The sequence below is a fragment of the Pristis pectinata genome, chromosome 4 (assembly GCF_009764475.1).
Source record: "Pristis pectinata isolate sPriPec2 chromosome 4, sPriPec2.1.pri, whole genome shotgun sequence".
Taxonomy (NCBI): Eukaryota; Metazoa; Chordata; class Chondrichthyes; order Rhinopristiformes; family Pristidae; genus Pristis; species Pristis pectinata.
Window position 1 is genome coordinate 93,015,126 of NC_067408.1, and position 14,683 is coordinate 93,029,808.

At 39.2% G+C, this 14,683-nt stretch overlaps 1 protein-coding gene and 1 long non-coding RNA gene across 2 annotated transcripts in view; one reads left to right on the forward strand and one right to left on the reverse strand.

The window, feature by feature from the left end:
• LOC127569212 (uncharacterized) overlaps positions 1 to 14,683 on the forward strand; it is a 54,376-nt gene that overhangs the window by 34,005 nt on the left and 5,688 nt on the right. Inside the window, exons 13-18 of the mRNA XM_052013624.1 lie at positions 5,101 to 5,189; positions 6,399 to 6,435; positions 8,982 to 9,130; positions 11,181 to 11,243; positions 12,252 to 12,327; positions 14,184 to 14,268. Of these exons, the coding sequence (XP_051869584.1) occupies positions 5,101 to 5,189; positions 6,399 to 6,435; positions 8,982 to 9,130; positions 11,181 to 11,243; positions 12,252 to 12,327; positions 14,184 to 14,268 (499 nt within the window). The remainder of the gene's footprint in view (positions 1 to 5,100; positions 5,190 to 6,398; positions 6,436 to 8,981; positions 9,131 to 11,180; positions 11,244 to 12,251; positions 12,328 to 14,183; positions 14,269 to 14,683) is intronic.
• LOC127569224 (uncharacterized) lies at positions 8,554 to 10,750 on the reverse strand. The gene is made up of 3 exons (XR_007956165.1): positions 10,658 to 10,750; positions 9,204 to 9,330; positions 8,554 to 8,905 (listed from the first exon to the last, which is right to left on the reverse strand). It is a non-coding gene; the product is annotated as an uncharacterized LOC127569224 (long non-coding RNA).

The window sequence follows — 14,683 nt, forward strand, 5'->3', positions numbered from 1 at the left end:
ACTTCTCATTCTTCTAATGGGTATAGGCCCAACCTGCTTAAGCTGTCTTCATGTATCAGTCCCTTCATCCCAGGAATCAATCTAGTGAACTTTCTCTGAATTGTCTCCAATGCAAGTAAATCCTTTCTTAGATATTGAAACCAAAACTGTGTGTACTCCAGCTGTGATCACACTGGGCCCTGCAAAGGTGCTTGAAAATGTCCCTTTTTTTCATTCCATTACTCATGGAATAAATGCCAACATTCCATTAGCCTTCCTGATTTCTTGGTGTACCTGCATGCTAACATTTGTTTTCATGTACTAGGACCCCCGGATTCCATTGTACCACAGCATTTGTAGTCTCACACCCCACTACGGCAATCTGAAAATCACACATTTATTCTTATCTGTTTTCTGTTAGTTAGCCATTTCCATAAGCAGGACAATATGATAAACTGCTACTCTCTGTGGCTTTGTCTGATGCAGTCACCTTTTATGTGGCACCTTATCAAATGTCTTTTGGAGTATATTTGGATTTCCAGAGGACATTTGGACCAATAAATAGAGTATACTCTCAAAGAACTCTTGCAAATTTTTCAAACGTGATATCCCTTTCATAAAACCATATCGACTCTGCTTGATTGTCTTATGGTTTTCTCAATATCTGGCTGTTATTCCTTAATAATGGATTCCAGTTTTACCAATGGCAGATGTTAGGCCAGCTGGTCTGTAGTCTTCTGCTAGAGGAGCTCAGCAGGTCAGAATCATCGTGTTTTTCATCTAGATTCCAGCATCTGCAGTCCTTCTGTTTCTGTAGTCTTTTGCTTTCTGGCTCCCTTCTTTCATAAATAGTGGCGACGTATCTATAGATTTCTAATCCTCCAGAATCCAGAGAACCTTGGTAGATTGCAACCAATGCACCCACTATGTCTGTAGCTGTTTGCTTTTAAGGTACTAGGCTGCAGGCTGTTGGGTCCAGGGGACTTTTAACCTGCAGCCCTGTTAGTTTGCCTAATACATTTTCTTGTTTAATTGTTTTAATTTCCTTCCTCCCTAAGAATCCCTTGATCATCTATTATTATTGAGATGTTTTAATGTCTTCTACTGTAAAGATTGATTCAAAATACATTATTTAGAATCTCTGCAATTTCATTATTTCCCATTGTTAATTTCCCATTCTCTTTAACCACTCTTCATATAACCATAGAAGCTCTAACCATTTTTCTTGTGCAATTTTCCAGTTTACTCATGTCTTCCTATCTTTAGAAATCATCAAATGATGACTAAACATTACCTAATCTCCCATGAATCTTTGCAGCATTCTGTGCCTTTTGCAATTTTATACCATCCTTGGTTAGCCATAGTGCATCCCTCTAGTAGAGCCTTTTGTTTTACATTGGAATATACCTTTGCTGAGATGTATGAAGTATCTCCATAAATATTTGCTGCTGCTAAATTACAGATTAAAGCCACCTTTAATCCATATTCCCAGTCCACTGAGCCAATGCTATCATCACTTCAGTGTAATTGCTTTTATATAAGTTTAAGACACTGGTTTCAGACCCATATTTATCTCACTCAAACTGAATTTGAAATTCTTCAATGCAGTGATAGTGTTCTCCTGGGGGATCCTTTTCTATGGGATCGTTAATTAATCCTGTCTCAATGCCAGCTCCAACATAGTCTGGTTTGTTCCTCAATATATCGCTCTACTAAACAATCCTGAATTTGCTCTCTAAACTCATCCTCAATGCTACCCTTGCTAATTTGATTTGTTTAATCTATATGGTGATTAAAGTCGCTCATGATTATTGCAGTACTTTTCTTGCAAGCCTCCCTTGTATCTTAATTTATATACCTATCCTTGAGGAAAGCTATTGATAGGGAGCCTATGTACTAATTCCACCGGTGACTTCTTCCCCTTGCTATTTATCTCCACCCAAACTGATTCTACATTTTGAGTTTTTGAGCCAATATCATTCCTCACCACTGCAGTGAGCTCATTCTTTATTAACCTTTTCATTTCTGTCTATTCTCCAAAGTGTCAAATGCCCCTGATTTGTCACTTTCCAGCCTTGGTCACCTAGCAACCAAGATTTTGTAATGGATATCAGATCATACCTGTTTATTCCTATTTCTCTATATGTGAGACCTACCTCAGAAAAGAGATCCAGATGTACATCTGGCTGGGGGGGGGGGGGGGGTGGGGAGGAGGAGCAGGGGTTTGGAACAGCAATTTATTTGTGGATGTTTGTGGTCTTCTATAGTGGAGATGGGAGTGGGAATCGGTTCAATTCTTGGAATGGGGAGGGTGGTATGAGGGTCTGGCTTTTCATAAGGATGGAGAAGAGACTGTATAATTGTGGAGTGGAGGTGGTCAGTGATCTGTGCAGTGAGGGCTGGAAGGGCCTGAAGATTTCATTATGCTAACCTGTAGACTAGCTTGTTCGGTGCTATGGGATGAAGACCATGTTGTCCCACGAATGCCCCGCAATGAACTCTCCTGGACAGTGTGGTCCAAGTTCCCCTGCAGTGCCCCAGAAGGAGCATTGCACAGGAAAAGACATGATTCTAAGTGGCCCTGATGTGAAAATTGCATTGAGGCGACAAGGGTGATTTGAGACAGGAAGTGCCTGGACAAATTTTTGCAATTATTGTGATTAGTCCCAGAAATGGGACATAATTTACTCTAGGAAGTATTGTTATTTTTTAATTACACAGCACTGAAGCACATTATAATCAAATTCCTTATCATTATGTCAGAAATCATTTGAGCAATGTCTAAACCTGCTCTGGCTCTGCTGCTCCAATTTCAATTCCTGATTAAATCCTGGAAAGCACATGTAGCCCAGCAGAGTGATTTTAAAAACAGAAAATCCTGGAACACTGAACAAGTTGGGCAACATCTGTGGTGAAAGAAATGGCATTCCTGCTAAATATCCATTGGCCTGGAACATTAACCCTGTTTCTCCTTCTACGGAGGCTGTCTGACCTGAGCATTTTCTAATTTTATTTCAGATTTTCAGTATTAGCAATATTTTCCTTTGCTATTAGATTGACATGTAGTTGAACATAAATGGGATAGACTTTGGAGACATAAGGCTTTTATCTTGAGGGGATATAAAGATTGAGAAGATAGGAAGTTTTGAAAATGAGGGATTATACTACTTAGTTTGGTTAGATGTTTCCTTCTTTTAGTAAAACAATGGGTGAGTCTGGATTTGTTGCAATCATTCAAAAGGTAATTTTGTAGAGCTAATATATATGCAAGTAGAAGGTCATTTATATTAATAAGCAATGTACTAATGACGAGTGACCTTCAATAACTAAAGATGGATTTACCAGCATCTAACCTTGAATTGACCTGTTGGTTTATCTCAATCGTTGCTTTTTCCAGGAGACATCATTGAAAAGTCAGATGAGTACATGGAAGTTTCACCATGACAGTTTAGATCAGATTCTGTGGATCAGTTGGTCTGTTTTTATTGTATTTTGTATCTTCATAAGTTGCTAATCTATGCAAAATATTGTGGGTTTTTTTTGTGTATGTTTGTCTGCCTCCTCTTCCCAGTCTCTAGGTGGGGTCTATGCATTTCAGTGTACTTTCCCTTTTACTTTTAACAAATTATTTGTCTGTAATTTTTAATGCATTTTATCCAGCCTTTGAATTTGGTTTTAAAAGCTATAGAAATGATGTTTTAGTAATTTACCAGATGTGGAAGTTTAATAATTTAGCCGGACAAAAAAAACACACAGGTGTATGGGGGGGTGGGGGGGAGGAATCTGTGGGAAAAGTCTTGCAGGTGACTTCCCAGATTTAAAACTGACTAAAATTGTCAAGTTTCCCTAAACTAAAACACGACTGCAAGCATTATAAAGTTGCCTAATTCTATCTGCACCTAATCAGCACTTCAGCAAAAACATGGTTTTGTCCAGTGAAATAATGCATTTTAGGAGAACTAATATTGGAAGAGCAATTTACTATAAATATAAGTTTGTAAAACATACAAACAGGGAGACCTTGACATTCACTGCTGGTCCCCAGGTTACGACAGGGTTCCGTTCCCGAGAACTGTTTGTAACCTTAACTGTTCGTAAGTCAGAATAAATAAAAACAGTGTGCAGGAGAGGATCACAGAAATGGCTGTGATGGGAGGGCGAGCAGGCACCGGAAGATCGGCTGCCAACTGGTCTCACTGAATCAGTGAGTGAGTCTGTTCAACGTTCCCAACTTGACTCGACCCAACTGGGGGTGGGGGGAGTAGAAGTGTGGAAATGCCCTGTTCCCACGTGGCAGAAGATGCCTGTAGCCCCACAGCAGCTAGCGCATCCATCCCCATCCTTCCCACCGCACTCCCAACTGCTCATGCATATGTACAGGGTGTCCATAAACCAGGCATTTGTAACCAGGGGAAGACCTGCAGTCACAGATTCTGAAAAATTGCAGGGCAAGTTATAAAAGAGGTTCCAAAAAAAACTAAATCAAGAGGTTTGTTATGTTTATAAAGGAATAGACTTAAAAGCAAAGAGATTGTGTTTTTAATTACTGGTTGGGCATCAACTGGAGGAAAATTTTGACAGTACTCTTTGGGGGAGACATAACGACTTCAGAAATGTTACTGGGGAGATGGCAGAAGGGAAAAGGAACTTCTCTCGGGAGTGGTTAGAAAGTTTAAAATTTGGATTCCTTTTGCAATAGAGAAAGTTAATAGAGGTTTTCATAGTGGTGAAAGGATTAAAGAGTGAAAACTTATTTCTGAAACATGAGTAACTATAGATTTAAAGAACAAAAGATCAAGGTGGGAGATGAGACTGTTTTTTCCCTGATTGAAATCTGAAATGCAGTCTCTAAATGTAATGGAAGGTCAAAAAGAGTTGGATAAGGTGACTGAGTTTGAGCAGTTTACAGAATTAAAGATGAAAAGTGGGGTTGAAGAAATTGGAATTGCTCTTTCAAAGAGCCACCACAGGAAAAATGAGTTAAATTGTCTCCTATGATTTTTCTATGATTATCTGGTCACCTGTTTCATCCCCTTGTTCTGGATGTAAGAACCATGTTACTTGGTGGGTATTGGTTTTAGACCAGATCCAGTTTGGACTGCTGTCATGTTGTTCTTTCAGGTCTGCATCAGCCATCATTGAATTTTGATGAAATTGCACTTCCTGATTTGGAGAATCTAAGATTTGGAATAGATTGGAAGTTCTTCACGGTAAAGTGCATCTTCTCCTACTGTGGCGGAATGAAGTTGTATGGGAATATTTTCTCAGGTATAAAAATGGGTATAGTGGCAGTGTGGTAGGGAAGGACTTCCACCTACCCCATTACGCATCTGACAACAGTATCACGCAACTCTCCACAACTTCCTTTCCTTAATCCAACTCCCTGATCTGCTGAGCAGGATCGTATTAGTGATGTTATCCCAGTTCTGAGGTGGTGGTTTTTCATATCACACACAGACATTTTTGTGGAGGCTCTCCATGAATGGGGAGGTTGTTGCTCATGACTCTTCCATCTCGAGGATGACATTGGAATCCTGTCAAGAGGCAGGTGGGCCAGCATTAATAGCTGCTCAGTCGGAGAGGAGCTAAAGTTCCTTCAAGGTCCAAATCACAGCATTTAGCTGCATATGTATGATCTTAGTGTGGCTGTTGCAAGCAGTGTTGTGCAGTGTTGTATACAAGAGCCACTGCAGTATTGAGTGCTCTAGTATTGCTTCCCCATGATGTCCTGGCAGGTTTCCAGACCACATTCATTCTTGCTTTTATTTTTTGGCTGTTTTTAATTAGATGAGTCTGGTGTGTGAGTTATGTGTCTGGCATGGCACCCAGGTATTTGGAGTGAAGCTGAGGGTAAGCTGCCTTCTGCAGAAGGAAACCTTAAATGCAACACAGCCACTTAACCCAATTAAAGTAAGGGAGTTTGGAACAGTTCCCTGGAAGTACCTGAAGAAAAATGTCCTGACAATGTTTGCAATTTCAATGGGCAATAGAGGAAATTAATTGAAATTACTCTGGGATTAGTGAGCTTCCAGTACTTTGGATATTGTTTTAGAAGTGCAGAATGGTATCTAATTTCATTGTTTAGGGTTCTGCTGGGCCTACAGGATGTTAGGCTGGGTAAAGTTATGGAATATGCTCAAGGTGCCTCCTATATGATACAACTAAGGTGTGCCCAGGACATGTCTCCCATGTCTCAGAAATCAGTCTCAAAGGGAAGGTATGAACTCAGTGATTCTGGCTCAGTCTGAGTTTGCCATTCAACCACCTCAGCCAGGAGCATGCTACAACTGCTACCTCTCTGGATCAGAACTTTCTTTGTAGCATCTGCGTTTTGATTCCCATTTTGCAATGATTTTATTATATTCTATTTTAAAATTCCACTATGTTCTGAAATTCCCCTTTTTCTTGAATTTTAACAGGACTGTGATGCTAAAGTTTTGGATGTTTGCCAGAAAGGTATGAATATCTTAAAACTTCTAAATTCATTGCTATCAATGATGGGAGGGAAAGTCAGCAGGAGAGTCTCTACCTACACACTGGACTCTCATAAATTGGGAGAATATTATTTTATAATAGTGCAAGCTGGTATCTCTGCCTTTTATGTGGCTGGGAGAGAGGGAAGAAGAAAAACTGGCATCACGTCCTAACTCCTCTATCTGAAGAAGGGCCAGCTATCATACCGGTCCTCTTTGACATTGGCCTACTATGGGAACGATTCACTCCTTGTAATGTAACCTAGAAAATTTCAGTGGGTGCATTTGGACATTGAGATGTATTTCATCTCGTTTTCAAGTTAATGTGTGATCAAAGTGTATGAACAAGGGTATATCTGAGATTCCAAAGTTTAGCAGAAGAAAAGGTAGACCAGGAGATGAGCTTCCTATCTGTGGAGACACAAGACCCTATGTGCTGGAATCTGGAGCAACAAACAATCTGCTGGAAGAATTCAGTTGGTCAAGTAGCATCTGTAGGGGAGAGAAGAACTGTTGACCCAAAACAACAATTTCTCCCCCATCCCCCTAAGATGCTGCTCAACCCACTGAGTTCCTCCAGCAGATTGTTTGTTGCTTCAGCTTCCTATTTGTGTGCTGTGCGCCTACCCTCACCTCCAAGAGCACGTATCACTGGCCCAGTCCACATGTTCACCATCTGTTGGGTTTACTGGGCACAAAATCACTTGCACCTGTGTAATTTCCTGATTGAACTTCTGGTCGGCAAGACAGTATGGGATGAACACATGAGTGAAGAATTTATCCACTAATAAAAGCTACTTCAGAGGCCAGTTCTGCGTAAATGTAAGCTGTACTGAGTTTAGAGTCATAGAGCACTACAGCACAAAAGCAGGCCCTTCAGCCCATCTAGTCCATGCCACCTGATCTTCTGCCTAGTCCCATCTACCTGCACGCAGACCACATCCCTCCAAATTCCACTTCTGCTGGCAGCTCTTTCCACACTCACACCACCCTTTGAGTGAAGAAGTTAAATATTTAAATATTTCGCTTTTCACCCTAAACCTGTGTCCTCCAGTTCTACTTGGGGGAAAAAGCCTGCATATATTCACCCTATCTATACCCCTCATAATTTTGTATACCTCTAAGATCTCCCCTAATTCTCCTGCGTTCCAGGGAATAAAGTCCTAAGCTATTCAATCTTTCCCTATAACTCAGGTCCTCGAGTCCTGGCAACATCCTTGTAAATTTTCTCTGCACTCCAAGTTTATTGATATCTTTCCTGTAGGTAAGTGACCAGAACTGCACACAATACTCTAAATTCAGCCTCACCAACGTCTTGTACAACTTCAACATAACATCCCAACCCCTGTACTCAATGCCCTGATTTATGAAGGCCAAAGTGCAAAAGCTCTCTTTATGACCCCATCTACCTGTGACGACACTTTCAAGGAACTATGGATCTGTACTCCCAGATCCCTTGTTCTACTGCACACGTGCCATTCACCGTGTAAGTCTTACCCTGGTTTGTCCTCCCAAAGTGCAACACCTCCACACTTGTCTGCATTAAATTCCATCTGCCATTTTTCAGCCCATTTATTTAGCTTGTACTTTCATTATACTTGTATTTTCATATTTCCTTATGACATAGGAGCCCATTTTAACCCTTTGTCAATGCTGGCTCAGAGTAGTCCCATTCCCCTACTAAGTTTCTCTGTAATCTATTCACCAGCTTCCCCCCCCCCCACCCCCACCACATTCCCATCAACTCCCCTAGATTCTACCATTCACCCACACACCAGAAACAACTTACAATGGCTAATTAATCGACCAGCCCCTGTGTCTTTGGGCTTTGGGATATAGGAGGAAACTGGAGCACTAGGGGAGACCCATGTGGTTGTGGAATTTTAAATATCAATTCCACATCAGCATGCTGGTAATGATGACATCATCTTACACCAGTGAGGTTCTCTATGGGTGATTCTTCATATTTGACCTATGACAACCTAGCAAGAGAAAGGGAAAAATACAGAGTTTGTGAATCTATTCTCTGTCCACCGCCTCCACTCCCCACTGCCCCCCACCTCCGTGCTGACTTGTACCGCCAGAAGGATGGGTGAAAAATGTCTCTTTCCCTCTCCATGAATGCATACAATATTAAGAAACTTGACAAAGTAAAATAAAATTGAAGAAATTTACTGAAGAGAGTGGTGAAGATTGCCCAGTTGAGTAAATAGTTATTGCTTCAATTTAGAAATTAAAAAAAATTAGCTGTCGGATCTGAAATTGTGATGTTTGAGATATCATCCAATTGCTGAAGGGCACCTTGCTGAAATACTGCATCTGCACAAGGGGAGGGAGATGGAGATGCTGTTGTTGCCTGGCATCACACCAATATGTCCTCATAACTTTGGTCAGAGTAGGAGGCCCCACAATATGCAGTCTCCCACGATCAGAAATGAAAATCTGAATGATGCCTACAAACCAGAAAATGCACATAAATTAATTATGTACTTTCTAAGTCATTGTTAATTTTGTCTCACTTTAATGCAGCGGTACAGCACCTAACAACTTTGGGTGCAACAGTGGTAGATTTGCACATCCCAGAGTTGGAGGAAGCACAGACTGCTCACTTTATCTGTATTATGAGTGAGGTGGGACAGTTCTTGAACATGGATTTTAATAATCAATACGACAAAATGGTAAGGAATGGCTTTGGTTAAAAAAACACCAACCTGAGTGCTTTTGTTTAGTGGAAAGAATGCTCTTCATTACCTGATTCCTGGTACTGATTAACTGTGTTTCAAAGTAAATTTTTCTTTTGCATTCCATGGATGCCTTTTACTCCCTCTGTGGTCTGTAGACAGGTGTTGAATGGAAGTCCTTGTAGCTGGCTGTAATCCTGCAGAAAGCAAATTATAAATGTGCAAGTTATTTACTTCTGATGACTTGTATCAACTGAGTACCATTTGTGTTTTGAAATCTTCCTTGAATTTTGCCAAGGTTCTTTGTTTCTGTCTCTGAGAAGAACATCTTAATTTCTTGGTGTCATAGTGAAAGAAAACTTCCCATTTAGTTAGTGGTGCAAAATGGCAAAAGTATTATCATTCCTGACTCTACCTATTTGAACTGCTGATATTTAATTATTTCAACTAAGTAGTAAAAGTTGATGTTTTCCACTTTTCTAAAACTAGAATCTTTGGTGCATGGAGCTGATTTTCATCACTATTTGTCAGAAAATGACCTGCTTCAGAGAGTGGAAATAAGTTTATTCTGCTCTTGGTTAAGTGGTATGATTGTCTTGCCTATGATAGCTGCCGTGCAATGCTTGGCTATTATCCCATCTTTCATGGTGTATACAAATTGTTCATTCCCCTTTCCTATGTGCAACACTCTACATTTGTCTGTGTTAGATTTCATCTGGAATTATTCAGCTCACATTGTCCAACTCATTGTTTCATTTAGTCAGACGTTCCACAGCCCAATTGATTTTGTAGCATCAGTGGGTTTGATACCTAGGGAGAGCAGACTAGAATGGATCCTTTCTGTCAAATATTTATTTGAAAGTCTTGTCAAATAAATCATAGTATATAATGTTATAATTTAATATCATTGATTTCTTTGAAAAATGAACATGTAGGCTTAAGTGTTACCAGGATCTGTGGTCTAATTACTGTAATAGTATACCTAGTGGTAGAATTGTGCTGGTTGCAGTCCACAGTTCCAGCCCAGTTGATGAGGTAGGCTGATCTCACTGGCTCTCACCATGGAGTTGGGGAATGAGGCATCATCAGAGGCGAGGTGTTAGGTAGGCCCTCTCCCTGGAACACACCAGTGGGCTTTGACAGGCAAAGCTGTGGGCACTTTGGCTTCTCTCAAAGTTTTAACATTTTGTTTAATCATTTCAAAGACACTTAAAAACTGGCAAGGATGAACTGAAAATTTCTAAAGAATTTAAAAAAAAACAGATGGTTATTTGAAAACACCCAAGGTATTTAGAAAAATTAAAGTATTTTACTTTTTTAATGTTTTTAAAGAATATTCCTAGTCTTCCCCCTTGCATTCTAATCTACAGAGCTGGAATCCCTTTTCAAATCTGCAGGTCCTCTCAACCTCGGCCACTTCCAGCCACAGAGCTTGAGGACTGATGTGACTGCATCTCTGTCACTCAGTAATTCTCCAAATTCTGAATCCAGCACAGCAAGCACAGAAATTGAAGACTTACCAACCTTCAAGAGCTGAAAGCCAGCAGTTCCCAACTGTTCAGCCAGCGAGATTCACACCAGTTGTCTTGTATAGTGCAATTAGTTGACTTGTTTTCCGGTCCTAAAACAGAGCCAGAATCACAAGCAAGGGCTGATAGTGTGAGGATGCAAACATACGGCTGTGTTTTCAATGTATCTATTTTTGTAGGAATATTGTAGTGTTTAAGGGAGAATTTTTTGACTAGCAAAAATACAAACTTCCTTATAAAATTTTATTCTCTAGAGAGAAGTGCTGTTTGAATATCTTTCCCAAAAGCTTTGACTGACATATCAGAAGCTGCTAGTACAAAATTAGAACTCATCACGATATTTTGAAACAGCAATGTGGTATATTGTTTGGCTCTCTAGTTAATACTTGGAAGGCATTACAACTCTACTATTTTTGTACATGCATGTGGCCATCATAGCCGCAATACCAATTTTATTTATTTCACTTATTTCAGAGCATATTTTATCTTGAGTTATGCTATGTATGTTTTTCTTACAGAATCTAGATACTCGTGTAAGTTTAGCTCTTGCATCGAAATTCACAAGTTCTGACTACATACAGGTATGGAACAAAGCATGGATCTTGCATGCACTGAGAACATTTTGTCCTTAAATCTGATTCGATATGTTTCCCTCCCCTACTCTCCAGTGTTTCAGGAGCTGCTCAGAGCCAAGCAGTTCCCTTGCCTTAGTAATTGTGAATGTAGCTGATACAAAAAGTTGATGCATGCTTTTTGCCTGATACTGTACGTTCCCAGAGTTATAAAGAGATGGCTGTAGCAATCATGGATGTACTAGCGCTAAACTGACAAAATTTCTTAGATTAAAAAAAATGGTCTCAGCGGCTTCAAAATGTAACACCACTACTTGAGGGGAGGGAAAAGATGCTGGGAAACAATATTTTGGCATGATTTGGTTAAAGGAGAGTTAACAAAATAGATTTTTATTTAAATTACTAGGCTATTACTACAACAGAAGGCTTTGATGGTTGCGGTGAATTTTTGATGCTACTACTAGTGATTTTTTTTTTACATACTGCTTGTGGTGTAGACTTCAATGAGGAAGTAGGTCTTAGCAATGTATTCAGGGACTGTATTGTTATAGCCAAGAAAGGAACCTACTAATCAAATCACAGACCATGGAGTCCACAAGTGAGAACCTGCTTCAGATAAGTTCCTAGTCAACGATCTGACTCTTAAAGTCCCAATATCCCTTCCCCTTCTTGGTTGGATGAAAACCACAAACCAGCCTCAAAAACTACCTGATCTCCTCTGAGTCCTTTATGGTATATGTTGTTTACCTACATTATTATGACATAGAGGAGACCACTCTCTGTGCAGCTATAGAATGAGAAAATTTAAAAATTGCAGTATGTATTGCTTTTCAGTGTGGATCTGAGATTTGGTGAAAGGACAATATGATGGGGGGGGTTGGGTGAGTGTCTTCTGTTAATCTTTCCACACCTATTCCATTTGTCCTTCTCTATGTATTGAACCTAATTTTTCACTTTGGTAAGCAGTGGACTCTTCAGACTACCATTTCCTTTATCTTTTTTCTTTCCTCCTCAAAGGCTTGTCGTCAGCGATCACGGGCTATGCATTTTCTGAAAGAAATTTTCAAAGATGTGCAATGTATCATTACACCAGGTAAAGCTATTCTCTTGTCCAATGCAAAGTAAACTTAAATAAAAAATTACATGGCTATGTTCAAATCATTTGGATTACAAGTGACCCCCAAACAAATACTATTTAAATTAATGTTTCTAATTTACATTTGTGACTGATTTTAGCACTCTGACTTGGAATTTGAGATAACTCCAATAGGACCTGTTCTTTCCAAACAGGTGTAATAATAAAATATATTGGCTGGAAATTTGCTGAGGAAGTTTGCATTTTACCATTTCTTGCTCTTAGTCTAGGGTATGACGTGCTGTGGGTTGCATTCTGTGAGATTAAAAACAACTTTAAATAATCTTGTCCATCAACATTTATAAATTGCCATTGTCCATCGAGTTAGCATAGAGAACTTTATGGAGGATATTTATCCTGATCAAAAAGATACTTCCAACCTTCACTAAATTTAGATAACGTCAGGAGGCAGAAATTAAACGTGTCAGCTCCAGATTTTCTATGGTAGACTTGCCTGGGATATTTAAAAATATTCTGATTTTGCAGCATTCTTTAAGGTGACTGATACACACAATGACAAAAAAGGCAAATGTTAACAGTACTGGGTTTAAGGGAGAGCCTGAGAAAGTGAACCATTCAAGTTGGAAACCCCCCAAGAGGAAATTTGATCTGAAGAGTAGATTACGGCAGTAAGAAATAAAAAAAACACAAATGTATTAATTATAAAGGCATAGTTTTGCCTCCATTGCAATCCTTGTGTAATTATCCCCTCAGCTAGAAGAATATAATTCAATTGAAACTAAGTATCCAGTGTGAAACAATTTTTGTTGATTGTTATATTAATACATACAATATTATTAGACAACAGACAAATGAGATCTGATGTGATTTATTGGCAATTGCATTGCATGGAATGAGATCTCTCAGAGGCTTAAAATAAACTTACAACACTTAATAATTCTTCCCAGGTTGGGTATGTCTGATCGTTGGTTTGCAAGATTTTTGCAGTTGTATCTAGACCTTGAGTTTGGGATAAACAATTTGAATGAAACATTGGGTCTAGTCCTTGGAAAAGAATAGAATAGAGTTGTCCATTTAACTTCGCCTGTCACCCTAACTGTAGGCACAAAGCAAGTTTGTCCATTACAAAATTCCTCTTCTATTTCATAGTGATATTATGATACTACAAAGTAAAATTCTTTAGAATTTAAAGAACAATCATTATATTTAATAGTGTGGCAATATTTGCTGCCAGCTTGAAGTGTGCAATAATGTTGGAACTTAAGATCTTTTAACATTTTATTTCAAAATAAAAAAAAACTGCCGGTGCTAGAAATCTGATATAAATAAGAAAAAATCTGGAAAGGTTCAGTGGATTAGGCAGTATCTATGGAAGGAGAAGGCTTCCGGTCAATGACTTTTCATCAGACTCTTCAATATTAACTCATTCTCTCTCCACAGATGTTACTGAATATCCCTAGCATTTTCCATTTTTATTTCTTAAACTATGATGCACAATACAGGTAATGAGGGATTATCTCTTTGTCCAAAGAAAAATAGGGCCCAGGCATCAGTTGCAACTATAGTCTTTTATGTCTGAGATATAAAATGGTGGCTGAGCTTCAGCATTATATCTGTTGTAAGGGATTGCTTCGTAATCCTACTCACAGTGGAGTGACTAATCTGTTTTTCAGGATGATAACTGCATAGAACATCACTGTTTGCAATTTGAGAAATTTAACTCTGTCAAGTGAACATACTGTTTAAAAATGGGAAGCAAATTTGCCACCAATTTTACATAAGTTAATCAAATGAAGACTACCTGAGGGCAATTTTGTTAATCATGTTTTATATTGGTATTTGTCTGTTTCTAGCGATACCCAACACTGCTCCACCTTCTAAATCCTCTGACTTCAGATATGGTTGCTGTGATCTTCATACCCTTTTCAGCACAATGAGGTAAATATAAAGGATAAGAAAAATGGATAAAGGATCCCCAAAGAAAAACTGAAATACAGTTTAAAAACATGTGGATCTGCTAATAATGAAACCGATGCTGCAATTAAGCAAAGTACTGCCTATATTTAAAAGCTGAAAATATGGATTTTTTTCTCTGCCATACTAAATGTGGTTGCGCTCTGACTATCCTGATACAATCACCTCCTTTTTGTGTACCTTGTTTTGTCTGCCCTCGTTTTAATATTCTCATTGCGTATCACCCACTTTAGTTTGTTAATCTCTGCTTGGTGACTCCACGTGCACAGTGATTTCAATCTTCAGCTCCTTTTCCTTGACCCTCTCCTGTAATTTATTTTACCCCCTAAACTTCTCGATCCTTGTCCACCCAGGAACAATGCTCCCCGTCCCTAACTAT